The sequence below is a fragment of the Caretta caretta genome, chromosome 2, assembly GCF_965140235.1.
Source record: "Caretta caretta isolate rCarCar2 chromosome 2, rCarCar1.hap1, whole genome shotgun sequence".
Taxonomy (NCBI): Eukaryota; Metazoa; Chordata; order Testudines; family Cheloniidae; genus Caretta; species Caretta caretta.
The window spans coordinates 15,966,346-15,986,695 of NC_134207.1; the positions used below are offsets into that span (position 1 = coordinate 15,966,346).

The following is a 20,350-nucleotide window of genomic DNA, read 5'->3' on the forward strand; positions in this document are numbered from 1 at the left end:
TGCAACCCCCCTTTGTGCCATGGAGCCTAACTCCACAGTTCCCTGTCCACTCTGCACGCTGAGGGCCTGATCCAAAGATTACTGAAGTCTTTGACTTTGATGGACTTTAGATCAGGTCCTGACAGAGGAAACGAGCCTGCAAAAATAGTAAATGTAACCATACAAGTAAAGTCTGCATAGTAGTAATGCATATATAAAAGGCGGGCAGAGTTAAGGTTGGGTGCCTACAAGAGTTAAGGTTGCATGTGCAACACTGAGTTAATGATTTCCTGGCTTTTGAGCACTTTACTTTGCAGCCATGACATTTTCTTAAAGGAGGTTCTCTTTGCATACTGAATGTAATTTCTCAAAGCTTCAGCCGAGACAAACACTGTTCTTCAGTATAAGCTTTGTCCCTAATTGTCTCCCTCTTCCTCTGCTGGGGAGTGGCTGCGTCTGAATTTTGCCTGCATACAAGTCAAAATGGCAAAAAAAATATTTACACTTCCTTTCCTTAGTATGAAGAATGTTGCAAAAGCAATATTAGTGCAGGCTGATGCACTGGGAGAGGGAAACTGACTCTCCCGTGCATGGTCAGCTGTCACATACAGGCAAAGTCAGTGATGCATGAATACACTGCTAAAGCCACGCTAGTACCACTTTCAATCCTCTGCCTTGTTGGGGGGTTTTTGGCACCCCCTCCCCTTCTGACCTTCAGCAAAGAAACCCTTTGGGCCTTATTTTTTGTGCTTAGATTCAGGCCAGAGCCTGATTTTGATTTTGATTTTGGGGGGAGAAGTTTGGAATAAATCAAATGAGCTGTGTCTGAGAGAAGGAAAGCTGAGAAAGGGAAGGCTGCTTCATTTTTGAACAAAAGTTTTCAGAGTTTTCTGGGTTTCTCCACTTTGCTTTTCAAAACCAGAGATGGGATCCAGACTGGAGTGCCAACTCCTCATCCCTCAAATGTAAGGAGACAAGTTGAATCCATTGGCTCCTGTGGCTTTGCGTCTGGATCAGATCTGGAATGGGAATGGGGGAGGGGGCCTCATCTTAGAACAAAATGGGAGAATTCTTGCAAGAACTGACATTGCGATTAATTATTTTGTATTGTTTTGGGCCCCACACTTCAAGAAGGATGTGGATAAATTGGAGAGAGTCCAGCGAAGGGCAACAAAAATGATTAGGGGTCTGGAACACATGACTTATGAGGAGAGGCTGAGGGAGCTGGGATTGTTTAGCCTGCAGAAGAGAAGAATGAGGGGGGATTTGATAGCTGCTTTCAACTACCTGAAAGGGGGTTCCAAAGAGGATGGCTCTAGACTGTTCTCAATGGTAGCAGATGACAGAACGAGGAGTAATGGTCTCAAGCTGCAGTGGGGGAGGTTTAGATTGGATATTAGGAAAAACTTTTTCACTAAGAGGGTGGTGAAACACTGGAATGCGTTACCTAGGGAGGTGGTAGAATCTCCTTCCTTAGAGGTTTTTAAGGTCAGGCTTGACAAAGCCCTGGCTGGGATGATTTAACTGGGAATTGGTCCTGCTTCGAGCAGGGGGTTGGACTAGATGACCTTCTGGGGTCCCTTCCAACCCTGATATTCTATGATTCTATGATTCTATGATTGCAACCACAATCAGGGTCCCATTGTGCTAGGCACTGCACAAACATACACCAGGAACCACGCCCTGCCCTGAAGAGTTTTTAGGGCTTGTCTGCAATGGGGAATTTGCCCAGAATCACTATTCCACACTAGCTGCCGATGTGCACACTCTTATTCCACATTAAGAGCACCTTTGTTTAGATTAGCCTAAACTGCTTTGGAAGTGATTAATCTAAACCACACAAAGGCAGTCTCAGTGCAGAGTAAGAGTGTTACTGGCACGTTAATACAAAATAGTAATTAAGCTTTAAATTCACACCTAGTTTATTTTGCAATAGCTTCCCCATTATACAACTCTTAGTCTAACTAGACAAAAGAAGTATTGCCCCCATTTTACAGATGAAACACAGAGAGATTAAGGGTATATCTACACTGAAATGTAAACCCAGGATTTGAACTCAGGTCTAACTCCCCTTCTGTCTACACACAAATTATGCTAAACCAGGTCAAGCTGGGACCCAGGGGTCAAGCTCTATTGCTTTGCAGTGTAGACATAGCCCCATTAGACTCATGCTCTGGGAGTCTGCCGAAAGTATCCCACAATTCCAAAGGGCAACTTCCTTCGTCTTCTGGTCAGTCAAGTTTGGTGGACAGTCATGTTTTCCCACACTGTACCATGTACAAAGGGCTAGAGCGGCCATGTTGTGAGAGGGTGGTTGGGCTCGGGCCCTCATAATGCCATGTAGACACTGGCACCCCAGGTTGGGACCCAGGATTCAACAATTCCTAACCTGGGGTTACAAATGAGTGTAGACACTCAAACGATCTAGGTCAACAAACCCCAGGTCTGCAACTTGAATTCTATTAACCCCTGGCTTACATTGCAATGTAATCATACTCTTAGTGACTTGCCCAAAGTCATACAGAAAGATAGGTATTGAACTATGATCTTATTAACCAGAAGACCATCCTACCTCTCTAGGCCAGCTGTGAGATTTCTGAATCATAGAATCATAGAATATCAGGGTTGGAAGGGACCCCAGAAGGTCATCTAGTCCAACCCCCTGCTCGAAGCAGGACCAATTCCCAGTTAAATCATCCCAGCCAGGGCTTTGTCAAGCCTGACCTTAAAAACCTCTAAGGAAGGAGATTCTACCACCTCCCTAGGTAACGCATTCCAGTGTTTCACCACCCTCTTAGTGAAAAAGTTTTTCCTAATATCCAATCTAAACCTCCCCCACTGCAGCTTGAGACCATTACTCCTCGTTCTGTCATCTGCTACCATTGAGAACAGTCTAGAGCCATCCTCTTTGGAACCCCCTTTCAGGTAGTTGAAAGCAGCTATCAAATCCCCCCTCATTCTTCTCTTCTGCAGGCTAAACAATCCCAGCTCCCTCAGCCTCTCCTCATAAGTCATGTGTTCCAGACCCCTAATCATTTTTGTTGCCCTTCGCTGGACTCTCTCCAATTTATCCACATCCTTCTTGTAGTGTGGGGCCCAAAACTGGACACAGTACTCCAGATGAGGCCTCACCAATGTCGAATAGAGGGGAACGATCACGTCCCTCGATCTGCTCGCTATGCCCCTACTTATACTTATCATCTCACCCTTCTCCTGGATTAACCAGGAACCCAGTCTCCTAAGGGCTTGTTTATATGCAGATACTCAGGGTATGGCTTCACTACAGAGCCTATGCCGTCATGGTTATGTTGGCATAGCTGTGTGAACATAGACCCCTGGAGTAGACCAAGCCAACACAAACAGAAGGCATTTTTCTGTCAGTGTGGGAACACCAGCTCCCTGAGTTGTGTTAGCTCTGTTGACAGAAATCCTTTTTTGTTGACATAGCTTCATGTATCCTGGGCAGTTTGTCGACATATCTATGTCAGTCACAGGTGTGGTTTTTTTCACATCCCTAACCACATCGCTATGCCAATATACCCTTTAAGTATGGCTCAAGCCTCAGGAATATGAACCCAGATTAACTAAAAGTGTAAATTTTAAGTGGATTATTTAGTTATGAATAAGAGTGTGCACATGGGTTTAATGTGGTTTAACTAATTCACTTTAAATTCACAACTTTAGTTAATTCAGATTATTTTTTCTGAGCATCCTATGTAGACAAGCCCAATAGCAACTCTAGATCCAAACATGCTAGCTCAACTCATCTCTTACCAGTGTTGCCAACTCCCATGATTGTATTACGAACCTCACGATATTTGGTGTTTTCCACGAAGCCCTACTGGAGTAATGCGATTACATGAGCCTCTCAGCTTTCATTTATTAAAACGTACGTTTTAGCTCTGTTATCCTGAAAACGTGAACACCAAAAACCAGAAGGCAAATGAAGAAAGCCCAGCATGTATGATTTTTTGCAAAATCCCATGACTGCTTGGGGTTTATTTGTGATTTCTAAATGTTTGGGGTTAGCAGTTTCACACACCTCTCTTGTGCCAATTTTCTGTAAGTTCTACTCCTATGAGAATTAGAACACAGGACAGGTCTGCAACTCAGTGATTTCACTGTACATTTCTTTCTGTTGTAACCTCATTGGGCTGATGCCAGCAGAGTCCTGGACCTCTGTATTGGTGAGTGTTCTAAAATGGCACAAATTCCTAGAAGCAGACTCTAATCTCTGCATGCTGTTCTGCATGCAGTTAGCGCCTGCGGGCTGGGTCTGGTTCTCAGTCCCTGGAGCAGAGCCTCACGCCCTAGGCAGGAGCAAAAACGAAGGAGTTCACCTATCCACACAGCCTGCTCATTGGTGAGGTAAGGAGCTAGTTCACATATGGAGCCCAGTCCTTTTTGGTAGGCAACAGGACTGCAGAGTAAGTGAAAGTGCAGAGTCTCCTAGTGTATGTCTAGGGTACATGCTCTGGGAGTGTGAACGTTTGATGTAATACTGTAGGTTTCCTCCTCAAGCCCTCCAATCCCCTTGAGCTGCTAAGACATAGAGTGGGAGACCGAGAGCAAAAGCCACAACAATATTCATTAGCAAACACATTTGTTGTGGAATATGATCCTGTAAAATACCTGTAGCTTCTGAACTGTCCTGTTACAGTGAAGGAGAACACTTGTCCTTACACTTCTGCCCTTGCAACAAGCAAACTCATGTACCCCTGTACTTGCCGGTGAACTTTGGGAACACTTTTCAGTCTCTGAAACCCTATAATGTATTTGTTCAGCCCCAACCATAGGTGGCACCCAAAGCACCTTGCAAAGAGTAATTAATTTAGCTGCACAACTCCCTTTTGAAGTCTGTTGGCATTATTATCCCTGTTACACAAATGAGAGAAATGAAGCATGAGATTTTCAAAAGTGGCTGCCAATTTTAGGTGCCTGGGTTTGGGCCAGATGTTCAGAGGTGCTGAGTACTCACAATCTCGTTGGAACTTACTCGGAAAAGCAGGCCTATGTTGTCTCAAATTGAGGTGCCCAAAATCAGGGGTTGCTATTCAAAGCATTTTTACCCTGGGTACTTCCCTGAGACCAGACGGGAAGCCTGTAGGAGAGCCAGGAATAGAACGCGGGGGCCCTGACTACCAGCCCTAGCTGCATCACCATCCTTCCCTACCGTCAGCACCCCTCTCATTTCCTTGTGATCTGAAATATCATTGAGTCCCCCAGTAAGTGTAATACAGTAACCTCTCACTTAATGTTGTATTTATGTTCCTGAAAAATGCGACTTTAAGCTAAACAATGTTAAGTGAATCCAATTTCCCCATAAGAATTAACGTAAATAGCGGGGGGGTTAGGTTCCAGGGCAATTTTTTTCACAAGACAAAGGACTATATATATGTATATACACACACACACACACACACAGTATAAGTTTTAAACAAACAATTTGATACTGGTACGCTGGGATGATGATTGTGAAGCTTGGTTGAGGTGGTGAAGTCAGAGGGTGGGATATTTCCCTGGGAATGCCTTACTGCTAAATGATGAACTAGCAATTGGTGAGCCCTCAAAGGTTAACTCGTTGTTAATGTGGCCTCACACTCTACAAGGCAGCACGAATGGAGGGAAGGGAGACAGCATGGCAGACAGAGACAGAGACACACACCGTGTGTGTGTGAGAGAGAAGCATATTGTTCCTTTAAGTATGCTGACCCCACTCTTAAGTACATTGTCTTTTTAAGCTAATCAGCAAGCTGAGATGGCAGCTGCTGCCAGGAAGCTCCCACTGTCCTGAGCCCTGTCGTGTGTCACCCCCCCCCCCGCTCTATGGAAGATGGGGTAAGCGGGGTGCAGGGGGGAGGGGGACACCCTGACATTAGTCCTCCCTCTTCCCCCCTGCCCCCCCCCCCACAGCAAGCAGGAGGCTCCCGGGAGCAACTCCAAGGCAGAGGGCAGGAGCAGCACACACAGTGCGGGAAGGGACAGCTGAACCGCCGGCAATTGATAGCCTGCTGGGTGGCTACTGCACAGGGAACTTAGGGGAGTGGGGAGCTGATGGGGGGCTGCTGGCCCACCCTGGTTCCAAGCCCCCACCAGCTAGCTGCAATGGGCTGCTCTTCCTGGGAAAGCTGTGGACAAAGCAGGCGGCTGCCAAACGACACTATAAGGGAGCATTGCACAACTTTAAACGAGCATGTTCCCTAATTGGTCAGCAACGTAACACGAAGCAACATTAACCAGGACAACTTTAAATGAGGAAAAAGAAAAGGAGTACTTGTGGTACTAATAAATTAGATAAATTGGTTAGTCTCTAAGGTGCCACAAGTACTGCTTTTCTTTTTGCGAATACAGACTAACATGGCTGCTACTCTGAAACCTGTCTTTAAGTGAGGAGCAGTGTAATAATAGAGCTGTTTGTGAAATGAAAAACTAGCTCAACGAAAACAATGAACTTTTGAAGTATTGCCTTCCTTTTGAAGGGTTCAGAAGGGGGGGTGTCACTTTTTGTTTTTTCTTAAAAAAAAAAAAACGTTCCTACCAATTTTTATTGGAAGCTCTTCATTACGTTAAAAATTACAGTGAGGTTGGTTTTGATTTTTTCCCCCCCAAAAAATGTACAGGATGCATTATTTAAACAATGTCACTTTTCTCCCCCTCAAACAATTCAAAATTCCCACCACACGCTGACTACCGCAGATGTGCCAGTCTAAGCTTTAAATGTAAACCAGGCCTTCGTCTTTGTAGCCCAGCTCCTCAAACGCCGGCAGCTAACACCCGTTGATTTCTGCCTGAGGCAAAGAGCAAAGCAAGCAAAAGTGTGGGGTCTTCTCCTGGTGGACACCCAATATCCCATGAAAACATTTTAGGTCGGGGCTGGCCCTATCCTCTTCTCTGACACTGATAGTAGAGGTAGGAAAAAATACCCCTCCAAAGCTCCTTAACCCTTTCAAAAGCGTTTCTAGAACAGAGCGCGCTTCTGGCCTGATTTCCCTTCCCCTTTCTGATTGCTTAGGACCTGTTGTTTCTTGGGGCTTTGTAAATCATATGGTCCACTAACTTGTGGGTGCGGTTGTATGTGTGTGTCTCTCTCGCTCCCTCTCCCTTTTGCCCTCTGCTTTCTTGATCAGTTATTCTTAGTTATAAATACTCTGTGTAACTGGCGGGTATCAAGATCAGTCTAAGGTGATGAGCTGATTTCGTGTGGTGTCTGCAAAGGGTAATTTAAAAGGGCCTTAGCTCCATAATCATTAAATCAACAGACAGTGATTGGATTTCTATAGGCCCCTGAGTCCTCCCTCTGGAGAGACTGCTGTGAAACTTCTCAGAGTGCAAGTCCTACGACAGAAGGTGCAGCCAACTTTATTACTGTGGTTCTTGAGATGATCTGAAGCCAGGGAAGCCGGGGGTGGGGAAAGCAAAACAGAAACTGAGTTGATGGGAACTCGAACATCTCTGACTGTGTTTTTTTTTTTCCCTTTTGTGTGTCTGCAGACGGCAAGTGACTCTCTGTGATTGAAATGAGCATCAAGGTGCCTGTATCACCTGGGACCAAAGCCACAGGATGATCTTAATGGCCGCATTAATGAAATAATTTTAAGGAAAAAGCAGCCTTCTTTTATCTAGCTCCTGTAGTTCAAGTTTTACTCCCATACAGGAAACCGAATCTCAGACATTGATATTAATTACCTCTCAATCTTCCTGAATGGGGAAAGGAAATCATCATTATCAGTTTTGATTAAATGCTCAGTGGGAGAAATTAGCAGCTTCCAGGCGAGTTGAAGAGAGAGATCTGGGATCATTTTTAAAAGGGAAAGAAAAGGACAATCCAATTTTGCTGCTTTAAATCACTCCAGGGTAAAACGAAGCCTCTCCCCTTGCCAGTGAAGATAACTGAATTTCTTTGTTTGGCCTAAACATCTGATCATAGAAAAAGCCTGTGAACCTGTGACAACCTTTCTCTTTGCCTTACCACGGTCACTGAGTCACAGGCTGACAGCCAGGCTAAGGAACCCCAAAGGAAAGATGGTCGCCGTCAAGAAGAAAAATCTGAAAATGTTTACACTTGTCTTATTGTTTGTCATCACGATAACGTCGTTCTTGCTGAATTACACTAACAGTTCGGTGATGGTCACCTGGGATCCCAAGCAGATTGTCACGCAGTTAAAAAAACTAATGAAATACTCCCAGAGACCATGCAGCTGTAGTTCATGTGTTCCCGAGCTGGGACTTTCCTTCTGGTTCGACGAGAGGTTTAATCAGACTGTTCAACCTTTCCTGACCACTCGGAACACCTTCATTCCAGAGGAGAGCTACAAGTGGTGGCTGGTAAGTAGGGGTGCGTATGTGTGTGTAAAATTTGTAGTGTAATTATTGTTTGTATTTCTGTAATAATTAGAGACCTCAACTGGGCCTAGGCACTGTCTACTCGTGAGAGACAGTCCCTCCCGCAAAGAGTTTGCAGTCTAAATAGACAAGACAGTCAAAGGGTGGGAGGAAGTTAGTAATATTGTTCTCATTTTCCAGATAAAGAATTGAAGCACATAGTGAGTTATCCAGGGTGATAACCGTCTGTGGAAGAGCTCAGCATTGAACCCAGAGCTCTCAAACACCAGTCCTGTGTTTTAACCACAAAATTATTCCTCTTCTTCTCCCACCAAAAACGGCTAATTCAAAAGAGAAACTTCTTATACAATGGAATTAACCTGTGGAACTCATTGTCATGAGCTACTGAGTTTGAGAAAATAGCAGTATTTTTTTTAAAAAAATTAGAAATTCTGTCTGAATAAGAACTAGCACTGCTTTCTTTGATCGTATAATTACAGGATCTAAACTATCCACTTCATGACAGGTGCCATTTAGGAAGAAGCATCCCCTATGATTATTCCTCTGTGGCACGATAGCCTGATCCAGATCCCATTGAAATCAGTGAATGGATTCCAATTTGTGTCAGTGGAAATTGGATTGGGTCCTATTTGACCATAATGCAGTTTTTTGTACTTGCATTTGGAACACTTAGGCCCCGATTCAGCAAAGAAATTAAGCATGTGCTTTAAGTCTGTGAGTAATCTCATACCTATTCAGTACACACTAACGTTATTTAAGCATGTGCTTTAGAGCTTTGCTGACTCAGGGCCCGAGTATGTGGTGCTGTTTGGGCGAATGTGGTCTATGTTGTTAAACTGCAAAAGTATGTTTATCGGTTCCAGTGTGCTGGCAAAATTCCAGCGTGGGTGCTAATTACATTCTGTCTGCGTACAGAATATCCATTTTCCCCACAATTTCACTTGAACATAGAAATCGTCTACCCTTCCTGTCCTAAACTCTTATGTTGTCCATCCTGTGTGCAGTGGGGAGGCCCCTCCCACCAATACTTTATTTCAGACAGGGAGGATTCAGATTTGGGAGGGAGGTTTCAAACAGTTTGAGAGTGAGCTAATTAGCTACTGCAGTTAGCCAGCTTGATAGCCAATAGGAAATTCCCGTTGACTGTGAGAATTAATTGGCTATGGAGTAGAAATCCCTATTCTGAAATGAAGCCAGTCCCTTCCACTGTGCCTCATTCGTAGCCTCCAGCCCTGAAATATCTTTCAGCCAGCTCCTCAGATGTGTTTAGGTGTGTAACTCTTATTGAAATCAATGGGAGTTACGCTGCTTTCTGCCTTCCTGAGGCTTTATGTGTCACTATACCAGGGCGCTTGCTCTGGGTTCAGCCCACCCTACTTACTAAGGAATAGAATCATAGAAGATTAGGGTTGGAAGAGACCTCAGGAGATCATCTAGTCCAACCCCCTGCTCAAAGCAGGACCAATCCCAACTAAATCAACCCAGCCAGGGCTTTGTCAAACCGGGCCTTAAAAACTCTAAGGACAGAGATTCCACCACCTCCTTAGGTAACCCATTCCAGTGCTTCACCACCCTCCTAGTGAAATATTTTTTTCCGAATATCCAACCTAGACCTCCCCCACTGCAACTTGAGACCATTGCTCCTTGTTCTGTCATCTGCCACCACTGAGAACAGCCTACCTCCATCCTCTTTGGAACCCCCCCTTCAGGTAGTTGAAGGCTGCTATCAAATCTCCCCTCACTCTTCTCTTCTACAGACTAAATAACCCCAATTCCCTCAGCCTCTCCTTGTAAGTCATGTGCCCCAGCCCCCTAATCATTTTTGTTGCCCTCTGCTGGACTCTCTCCAATTTGTCCACATCCTTTCTGTGGTGGGGGGTCCAAAACTGGACACAATACACCAGATGTGGCCTCCCCAGTGCTGAATAGAGGGGAATAATCACTTTCCTCAATCTGCTGGCAATGCTCCTAGTAATACAGCCCAATATGTCGTTAGTCTTCTTGGCAACAAGGGCACACTGTTGACTCATATCCAGCTTGTCATCCACTGTAATCTCCAGGTCCTTTTCTGCAGAACTGCCGTTAGCCAGTTGGTAGCCAGCTTTCTATCCACCTTATAGTCCATTCATCCAATCCATACTTTAACTTGATGGCAAGAATACTGTGGGAGACCATATCAAAAGCTTTTCTAAAGTCAAGATATATCCCGTCCACTGCTTTCCCCATATCCACAGAGCCAGTTATCATAGAAGGCAATCAGGTTGGTCAGGTATGACTTTCCCTTGGTGAATCCATGTTGAATGTTCCTGATCACCTTCCTCTCCTCCAGGGGCTTCAAAGGGAGGCGGACCTGAGCAGGGATCAGCTCACTCTCCTAGAAGGAGTAACAGGAAGCTGCCCAGGAGGGATTCCCAGGGATACTGGAGTGGAGTAGAGAGGCTGCTGGGGAGCAAGTAATCTCCAGTAGAGAAACCTGCAGCATAGGGAATGAGGCTACAGGCAGGAAAGGCCTGGGAGGCTACAGGCAGGAAAGGCCTGACTTTTTCCTGTAATTGTGATTGAAACAATAGCTGCTGAGGGGACTGTGGCTTGCTAGCAGTGGCTTAAACTTGCTTTCAGGGGAACAGTGACAGCAGAGGGGCTGAGGTGTAACTGTTTTGTTGGCAGTGTAGTGTAGACCTTATTTTGACCGCAGTGGAGCTATTGTTTATCTGTGGAACTATACCATATTCCTGTTAAACACAGATGAGGGCTTGATACTGGGCAAGACACAAAGACAGCCTTGGCCCCCAAAGAGCTTACAGTCTAAAGGCCTGATCCTGCCACCCTTACTCCCATGCATAATCATGTATTAGGCCTGTAAGGATTATTCATGGAAATAAATGTTGTAGGATCAGACTGTCCAGTAGCATGAAAATGACGACTGTTCTCAGAACATGTGAGCCAATATCTGAATGCCTCAGTTTCACCTGAGGCCTAGAGACAGGTGCAAAAGGGAGACGTCTTTTCCTGTTCTTGTCTCTGCGCATCACTTTCATACCCTTGCCCAGGTGATGCTCTCAACTACATCACTGTAAAAGGTGAGTCTCTCCAATAAACCCATGAAAAATCAACAGCAGGATTTGGCCCAGTATCTAGAAATGTTCTTTACTCTTAGGTATAGACCCGGTCCTGCCCTTACTGAAGTCAATAGCAAAAGACCTGTTGTCAGGATTGGACCCTAAAAGAGTAAAAGTTGCATGTTGTAAATGATTGCTTGAGTTACACAGAATATAGGAAAAGGAGGACTTGTGGCATCTTAGAGACTAACAAATTTATTTGAGCATAAGCTTTCGTAAGCTACAGCTCACTTCATCAGATGCTGTAGCTCACGAAAGTTTATGCTCAAATAAATTTGTTAGTCTCTAAGGTGCCACAAGTACTCCTTTTCTTTTTGCAAATACAGACAAACACGGCTGCTACTCTGAAACCAGATATAGGCTTATCACCCGTTTCCCCATGCAGATGGCATGTCAAGAATTACCCCATTGGGTCTTTGTTTTAAAAAGTGTGGTGAACTTGAATATCCCATACCCCATTTTCCTTGCTTAGACCTCAGCAAGATGACCAAAATAATCCTTTTATATAAGGTGTGGCCCAGATTCTGCTCTCGGATCCAGCCCTGGACTCATTGTAACTCAGAGCAAAATTTGGCCCAACCCTCTGACATTGATCTTCTGAGCTATCGTTTGTGTTTTAGTTGTTTTTCTTTTTTAAGCTGAAGTGTTAGCCTCCTTGTGGTTAAAACGTGGCACAATATATTATATACATCCGATGAAGTGAGCTGTAGCTCACGAAAGCTTATGCTCAAATAAATTGGTTAGTCTCTAAGGTGCCACAAGTCTTCCTTTTCTTTTTACAATATATTGTGTGAGACAATGTTCTCTGTTTATCTCATTTTTGTTTTCCTCCTTCCTTAGCTGACTCACTTAGAATGTTATTTTCTCTGTGACACATACTGTGGCTACTTTTGCAGTATTTGGTCAGTTGAAATACAAGAAAGCAATAATGTAAGGTCAATGGGTTTAGACTGAAATATAATAATCTGGCACCCTAAAACCTACCTAGAAACTCAGTCACCGACCAATAAAAAGCTTATATTAACCTAGTGTTAGAGTTAGTATTTATTTAAAGTTTTCTTAGTGGGTGTTTGTTTGCTTGCTTGTCTTGTTTTTCTTTGTGTTTAAATGTCACTTAAGAGGTCAGACTCTGATCTCACTTATTCTGTTGTAAGTGCAGAGTAACTCCTCTGAAGTCAGTAAATTAAAACTGCTATAAGTAAAAATCACACTCCAACTCCCCCAGCTATCTTAACTAAAACACATCACTCATCCAACTACTATGAGAGCATGATTTTATCAGGAGTCTTGGGGTAGTTGGTGTTTTTCTTAATGCCACAGTTCCCAGGGTCATGTGATTGACTGAAACACTCGTCTTACATCTAAAATAAAAACTAAGTTTCTAACCCTCATGGTTGTAGAGAAAAGTTTGCAAATGTGAAAACTTACAGGCTTGAAAAACAGAAAGCAAAATAAAAAGACCTTTTCCCCAGTGTACTGGCTTTTTTTAATCTCGATATTTTTAAGGCCATCTAATGGTTGTTTGGGGACCTGACTCATGGTTTCTGAATGCTTGGACTGGAAATACTGCATAAATATGTATCTTTAGAAACCTTCTGGCAATCTGCCTCCTTTAAGCAGGGCCAAGATGGGTGAGGTAATACTTTTTATGGGATCAGCTTCTGCTGGTGAGAGAGACAAGCTATCAACTCCATGGAGGGGCAAACAGGTACAGTGTCCTCCTTTCAGTCTTGAGAACAAAACCCACCGGACATAATCCAAACCTCATTGAGACCAATAGAGAAAGACTTGTTATTTGTATTAAGATAGTGCCTTGCAGGCCAGTGGCCTCCTTGTACTAGGAATTACAAACACAGAGTGAGAGAGAGTCCCTGCCCTAAAGAGTTTACAGTCTGAAAAGACAAGACAGACTAAACCTGGGAGTGGAAGCAGAGAAACGGAGAGGTGAAGTGTCTTGCCCAAGGGTACACAGCAGTTCAGTGGCAGAGGCAGGAATGGTTGCCTTTCTAGTGCTCTATCCTTTAGAATATGCTGCATCCCAGGGAATTCAATGGATTCTGGATTAGACTCACTGTCAATATTTAAGAAATACAAATGAAGGAGGAAAATATTAACTTCTGCATTTCATGATTTGATTTTAAGTGTGGAGTTTGTTGCATCAACATAGGGTTTTGCATTAATTTCTTTTTTAAAATTACTTAACTGTTTGTAAAAACAAAGAGGGAGAAAAGAGTAAATTGAAAATGCAGGTGCAGTATTTAAAGCTTTGTGAGAATGTTTTGCACAGCTGTTAATTACATCACTATGTTAATTCTATAGAATTAACATAAACACTTATATAGCATTTTTCATGTATAAAACATTATACAAACATTAATCCTGGCAGCAGCCATATGAGGCAAATTCAGGATTATCTGTATTTTGCCAGTTGAGATGGAGAGAGTTTAAAGGGAAACCATCAATTTTAATAATGACTTTTCTGCATGAAAATGTGTAATTATTATTATCTGAAAGAGATTAAGAGAAACAACTAGTCAGGGCATTTTTGAGGGCCTTTTGTTTTGACAGTTCCATATATAGTCAGTTTCATGAAGCCCATATATTGTTGGTTTCCCTTTTCACATGTGTGGGTTACACAGCAACCGGAGAGAGGAAAAACATTAAAAACACTTTAAGAAAATGTAACTGTAAAACTGCAAAAATTGATTCAGAGCCAACTGCAGAATCAGAAACTACTTTTAGCTTGGCTAGATTTCAGGTTTACTGTCCCTTAGCATTTTGCCTAGGGCTACAGGGGATCAGTCAGGTTTAGAACACAACATTAATTGAATCCCACTTCTTCTTCAAAGCTGTTGATCCATACCTCTCACGATACGCTCTTTTGGAGATACAGGAAAAGCCCAGCTGTGGGACTATGGCATGAGAACTCAAAAATCTCAGTCCTAAAATTGTGCATGGATAAAAATGAATTTTAAAAATGAATTTTAATGGCTTATAATTTAGCTCATTAAAATAGATTTTTAAACAAACCAAGCAAATATTCTTCAGTAAGAAATGGCTGCACATAAAATTTTAACATTCACCCACTTTTGAGTTCAACTCTGCACCTTTTCTCTTAGCTCAAACAGCTGAATGTTGTTTGTGCTGACATTCCAAAACAATCAGCTTTGAGCTGAGATTAAGGAACAAAATTTAGTCCAAAAAGAGAATCGCTGAGAAAATTATAAGCAAGTGCAAACAGGACATTTACGGTGCACACTGGGGCAAGGACTGCCTTCTCTTTTATATGTGAATAGCGCACAGTTGAATGCAGTCCTGGTCCTCTTTAGGAACTCTGGGTGATTTTGTAATGTAAACAGTAATGACCTCTATTATAGTTTTTATTATAATATAAAGCTAAGGGGAAATTGAAAATTAAAGTCCTGGTTTTCCTGATACCACTCTTTAATTAAATCAGTTTCAATGGTGTTCCTTCAGATTTACATTGGTGTAACAGAAATCAGAGTTTGACCCCAGAACTATATAAACAGATAACCCTATCCATAGCAATGTGCAGTTTGGCTTTTGACTCTTCAAGCCCATAAAAAGGTAATTCTGCTTTGATCTACTGATGTATAGTTATGGCTGAGAAGGCAATTTTATTGAAAGCCTTAGTACTTTCTAAAAATTACCTCTTGGCCTGAATTTTCTCAGGTATGTAATCAGCTCAAGGATGACTTTTTCTGGAAAGATTTGTGTATTTAAAAAATCGGTTTTGTGAGGCCTAAGAATGTATTTGATTGTACACACATAAGACATTACTCTATGTGTTCAGGTAACTCAAAACAAGCTGCATCTGAGACGGTCAGACGGGTTGTGGCTATATGGCCTGATCCAAATCAAAGCCCACAGAACCAATGGATACTCTCAGTGATTAGACTGGGCTCTGGATCAGTCCCTCTGTCCTTAAAGGCTGTTGCTATGCTTGAAAAAACTTGCTTTGGAAATATATTTTGGATTGGTTGGCTGTTCATAAATGACTTACAGAGTTTAGATCTATATGAGCATATATTTGCCTCATCACATGTGACATTTTATAATAATAATAAAATACTTAGCACTTAAAGAATTGTGCTTCCCATTGGGAGCCTGAGGCACACAGACATGATAGTGATTTGCCCAAGATGCATGGCAAATTAGTGACACCACAAAGAATGGAATCCAGGGATGAAATCCTGATTCTACTGAAGTCAGTGGGAGCTTTAAAGTCCATTGACTTAAGTGAACCCAGGGTTTCAGTCCAAGTTCTTGACTATCAGCCTGTGCTCCAATTGCTTGACTGCACACCCTGGACTGGGCAGACACTGTACCAATGTTGACTGATTTGGCTCCTTTCATCCTTACTCTTGGATTATTTTTGCCATGCTTATCCAGATGTACGGCCATTAGTGGTTTGCATGGGCTTTTACACAGTGCCACTCCTGAGAAAGGAAGAAAAGCAAGAGAGTGAGTTGTGCGGTTTACATTTTTTACACTGAAATACTGCAGGGAATATTAGTGTAGCCAGAGAGAAAATATGTCCAGGTGAAAACACAGAACATGCCAGACTGGCTCAGACCAGTGGTCCAACTTAACCAGTATTGTATCTCTAACAGTGGTCAGTACCAGCTGCTGCAGAGGAAGGTATAAGAACACCAAATAATGGAATAACCTGCCCGCAGAGAAAGTTGCTTCCTGACCCCTCTTTATTTAGAGCTTGTCTGAGTGCCTGATGCATGAACATTTAGCTCCTTTCCAAAACACTTATTTTAATCTTTGCTGTAAGTGTGGAAATTCTAATTGTCCATATAAAAGTCTAATCTCTTTTGAGTACTCCTGCTAAGCTCTTAGCCTCAATGATATCTTGTGGCTGTAAGTTCCTCAGACCAGTTCTGTGTTGTGCAAAAAGGTATTTCCTCTTATCAGTTATGAATTTGCCACCTTCATTACTTTGTGTAGCTTTATCAGATCCCCTCTTTCTCTGCTCCTCTAAAGTAAACAGTCTCAGTGGAGATGCAAAAACCCTGTCTAGATTTTCATTTCAGAATGCTGTATGGACAGGGGAGTAAAATTTTGCCACGCATATTAAAGCAGCAAAGGTACATCTGTGTATAGGATAGTAGCACTCTAACAGATCTGAGGGAAGCGGACGGTAACGTGTCAGAATCTGAACTGTGAACTTAGGCCATATCCCCAGGGCTGTGTGCAGGGCAGATGGGCAGGGAGAGGACTCCTGTTTTCAGCAGGTGCTGCCCAGATGCAGAGGGAAGGTAGCTCTGCAGCTCCAGGATTCTGGGTTGCTCTGGGGTCTGCTCTCACTGATGGTGGCTTCCCCCTCCCCCAGCTACCAGCTGGCTCCTCCACAGCCCAGCATAGCTGGAGATAGTGCCCTGGAAAAGTGCTGTTCTGCCCTCGACACAGCATGAGAGGGCTGTCAAGGGGCTATCGCAGAGGTAGGATTAGGCTCTGGGAAACCAGAGGCATGTGTGTCCTACTGAATTCAGTGCTGGAGGCATGAACTGAAGGGGATGTGCCATTGTCACATGTCACACTGTTGGCAGATGGAGAGGAAAGGGGTGGGGAGGCAAGTGAAAAGAGGGGGAAATCAGGTTAAAACGTGTGTGGGATGGGAGGTATCATCACTTGATTCCCTCTCCCCCCCACCCAAACTGAGAACTGTTGCAGAACGTCTTGCAGGGAATGCCATCGGTGCTGTCAATGAGCACAGCCGAGCATCAGGAAGAAGTGAGCAACACCCCGCTTTGATAAAAGCCTTCTGTGTTCGTGACCCGAGTGACCCTGTTCTTCCCAACAGAAATTGCAAGGAGAGGGCAATCCTAAAAATATCAATGACACTATCAAGGAATTGTTTGAGATCATTCCTGGAGATGGGGAGCAGCTGCTGGAGAGAGACGTCTCCCGGTGCAGAAGGTGTGCCGTCGTGGGGAACTCCGGGAACCTTAGGCAATCTCAATACGGCCAAGATATCGATGCCCACGACTTCGTGCTCAGGTGAGTACAGAAGAGACTCAGGGATCCTGAACCTCCTGATTGACTCAGTTATTTAACATTTGCCAGCATTTGTAGGGCCAAATTCTGCATTGCTGTGCATCCTGTGAGTCCACAGGGCTGCAGGGTGATTCATGTCAGAGCAGAATCCAGTGCTTGGGTCCTGAGTTAAATCCCACTGAAGTAATTAGTAATACTTATAGAATAATAGAGTATCAGGGTTGGAAGGGACCTCAGAAGGTCATCTAGTCGAACCCTCTGCTCAAAGCAGGACCAATCCCCAACTAAATCATCCCAGCCAGGGCTTTGTCAAACCTGACCTTAAAAACCTCTAAGGAAGGAGATTCCACCACCTCCCTAGGTAATGCATTCCAGTGTTTCACCACCCTCCTAGTGAAAAAGTTTTTTCCTAATATCCAACCTAAACCTCCCCCACTGCAACTTGAGACCATTACTCCTCGTTCTGTCAACTGCTACCACTGAGAACAGTCTAGATCCATCCTCTTTGGAACCCCCTTTCAGGTAGTTGAAAGCAGCTATCAAATCCCCCCTCATTCTTCTCTTGAGCTGACTTTCATGTGAGTGGGACTGGACCCTTAGCAACTAGCACATTACTTCCCCCTCAAGATCAGAACTGGGAATTAGTGTCCCTCTCTGAACCAAACAGAGGAGCAAATCCTCCATTGATGCTGAACACCCTCAATTCCCAATGAAATCAATGGAGTTGAAAGTACTCTGCTCCTTGCAGGATCAGGCCCCCCAGCTGGTCAAATGCATCCTTAGCATCACTCCACTAGCATAACTGGGCTAGTTTGACCAGGGTGGAATTTGGCTCCACGAGTTAACTGTCCTAACATGGCATTATGCCTGCTTTAAATGATGCCAGGCGCCTCATAATTGTGTGTCCTATTCTTCATCTAAAAACCGGAGATTTTAAATAAATGTGATATTTGCTTTTACTGCAGATAGTTGGGCTCCCAACATGACTTTTACAAACTTAAACTGATATAAAAGGCCAAATTCTGCTAGCTTTTACTCTGGTGTACTCTGTACCCAGAAAGGGGGGGAGGGATAGCTCAGTGGTTTGAGTATTGGCCTGCTAAACCCAGGGTTGTGAGTTCAATCCTTGAGGGGGCCATTTAGGGATCTGGGGCAAAAATTGGGGATTGGTCCTGCTTTGAGCAGGGGGTTGGACTAGATGACCTCCTGAGGTCCCTTCCAACCCTGATATTCTATGATTTGCATAAAAAAATTCTCTATGAAATCACTTCACTCGCTACTGACATGCAGTGGAATGAAGTAGCTGTTCTACAGTCGACAGTAAAACCCCAGGTAGGACAGGAAGCAACTAGACAACACCAGTTGTGTTACAGTGGGCAGCATCACTAGTCCTCTAAAGTAGCAAATGATGACCATCGTGTCCAGCTGAAATTGCAGGGGTCATTTTAATGAGGCAGAATGGAACTTCCCCAATTGGAATTTAGCCTGGATATCTGGGTTGAATAACCTTATCTTTGCAGAACATGCAATGGGGGATTCAAATGCCACAGCAGTCAGAAGCTTTGTTTAAATCTCAACCAGCACAGTGAGTTCTCGCACTCTTCGGGGGCGCTGGTTCAGTACCAGCTCAGATAAAAGAAAAGATCTAGAGACTTTTTAAATTATTTGTAGATAATTTTGACCATGGTGTCAGAATTCATACAATGTAATTAACTAGCTTGGCCTTGAGACCACTGGGAAAGTGCTACTTTCAGGATGAAGAACACCAAGCACGAGCAGAGCCCAGCTCACCTTGAGAGTTCCCTTCCAATCAGAATGATTGATTCGGCCCTGTTCTATCCTTAGATATTCAAACAGCTCTTACTGCACACAATGGGGGCTCTACGAATGGCTGGCTGAGGCTGACAGTGGCAGTTCCTTTAGATTTTTCTTTGGTTTCAATCCCAGTGGGTTTGTGCTGTGACCCCGGAGTCTGGCTGTGTTCTGGGTTCAAATGAAGCCCCAGACTGCCATTGAAACTGCTAGACCCTCCGACAGATCTGATTCACTCAAGGCTCAAACCGCCCTTTCTCTGAGCCCAGGTTGGTTATGAAGTTTGTGAAACAGCCTAAAGCCAGCTGAGCTTTATCTTGCTCGGGGCTTATTTTGGTAACAGTAAAGGATCAGTGTGAAAGATGGAATGTCATGGTCAACATCCTCCATATCAGAGCTGTCATTTGTGTGTGTGAAGAGCTCAGTGGCATGCTCCATTGGTTAGCACATGTGACTGGGAGCTAGGGAACTTGGGTTTTAGTCCAAGCTCTGACATTTATTCACAGTGCAACTTTTGACATGTCCCTTAACCAATTTGAGCCTCAGTTTCCTCATCTGTAAAATTGAGATGAGAGTTGCCCTCCTCTTGGGAGTGTCGTGGGAGCCACTCAATCAATAGCTGATCCTTGTGCATCGGTTACAACAGCGTCCCTGAGAGCAGGTTTCACTGCTGTAACAGACCGTGAAACCTGCTCTCATGGACTGCAATCACACCTTCCGATTGCAGAGCAGATGTACCCTTAATGGAGATGAGGACCCTGCCTAGTAATTGTATTCTCCACACACCCCAGCAAGTAAGTTTGGGAAACAATTTTCCTCTTGATTTTTTTTCTCTCTCTCCTTTCTCGGTTGCAGAATGAATCGTGCTCCAACTGCCGGGTTTGAATCGGACGTTGGAAGCAAAACCACTCACCACTTTGTTTACCCCGAGAGCTTCCGAGACCTGGCAGAAAATGTCAGCATGATTGTGATCCCCTTCAAAACACTGGACCTGCGCTGGATTGTCAGCGCACTCACCACGGGCACAATAAACTTGTAAGTAAAGCTGAGGTCTACAGGTGCTCAAGTTG

The 20,350-nt window shown here is 43.8% G+C and overlaps 1 protein-coding gene across 8 annotated transcripts in view; it reads left to right on the top strand.

Moving 5' to 3' along the window:
• The window catches only part of ST3GAL1 (ST3 beta-galactoside alpha-2,3-sialyltransferase 1), a 231,355-nt gene that overhangs the window by 92,079 nt on the left and 118,926 nt on the right, over positions 1 to 20,350 (top strand). For all 8 annotated transcript variants that reach the window (XR_012666869.1, XR_012666868.1, XR_007355430.2 and 5 more), the window contains exons 2-4: positions 7,471 to 8,304; positions 17,275 to 17,471; positions 20,136 to 20,315. Coding sequence is in view for 3 of the 8 variants with exons in the window: in XM_048841706.2 (XP_048697663.1) it covers positions 8,002 to 8,304; positions 17,275 to 17,471; positions 20,136 to 20,315 (680 nt within the window). In the remaining 5 variants the exon portion in view is untranslated. The remainder of the gene's footprint in view (positions 1 to 7,470; positions 8,305 to 17,274; positions 17,472 to 20,135; positions 20,316 to 20,350) is intronic.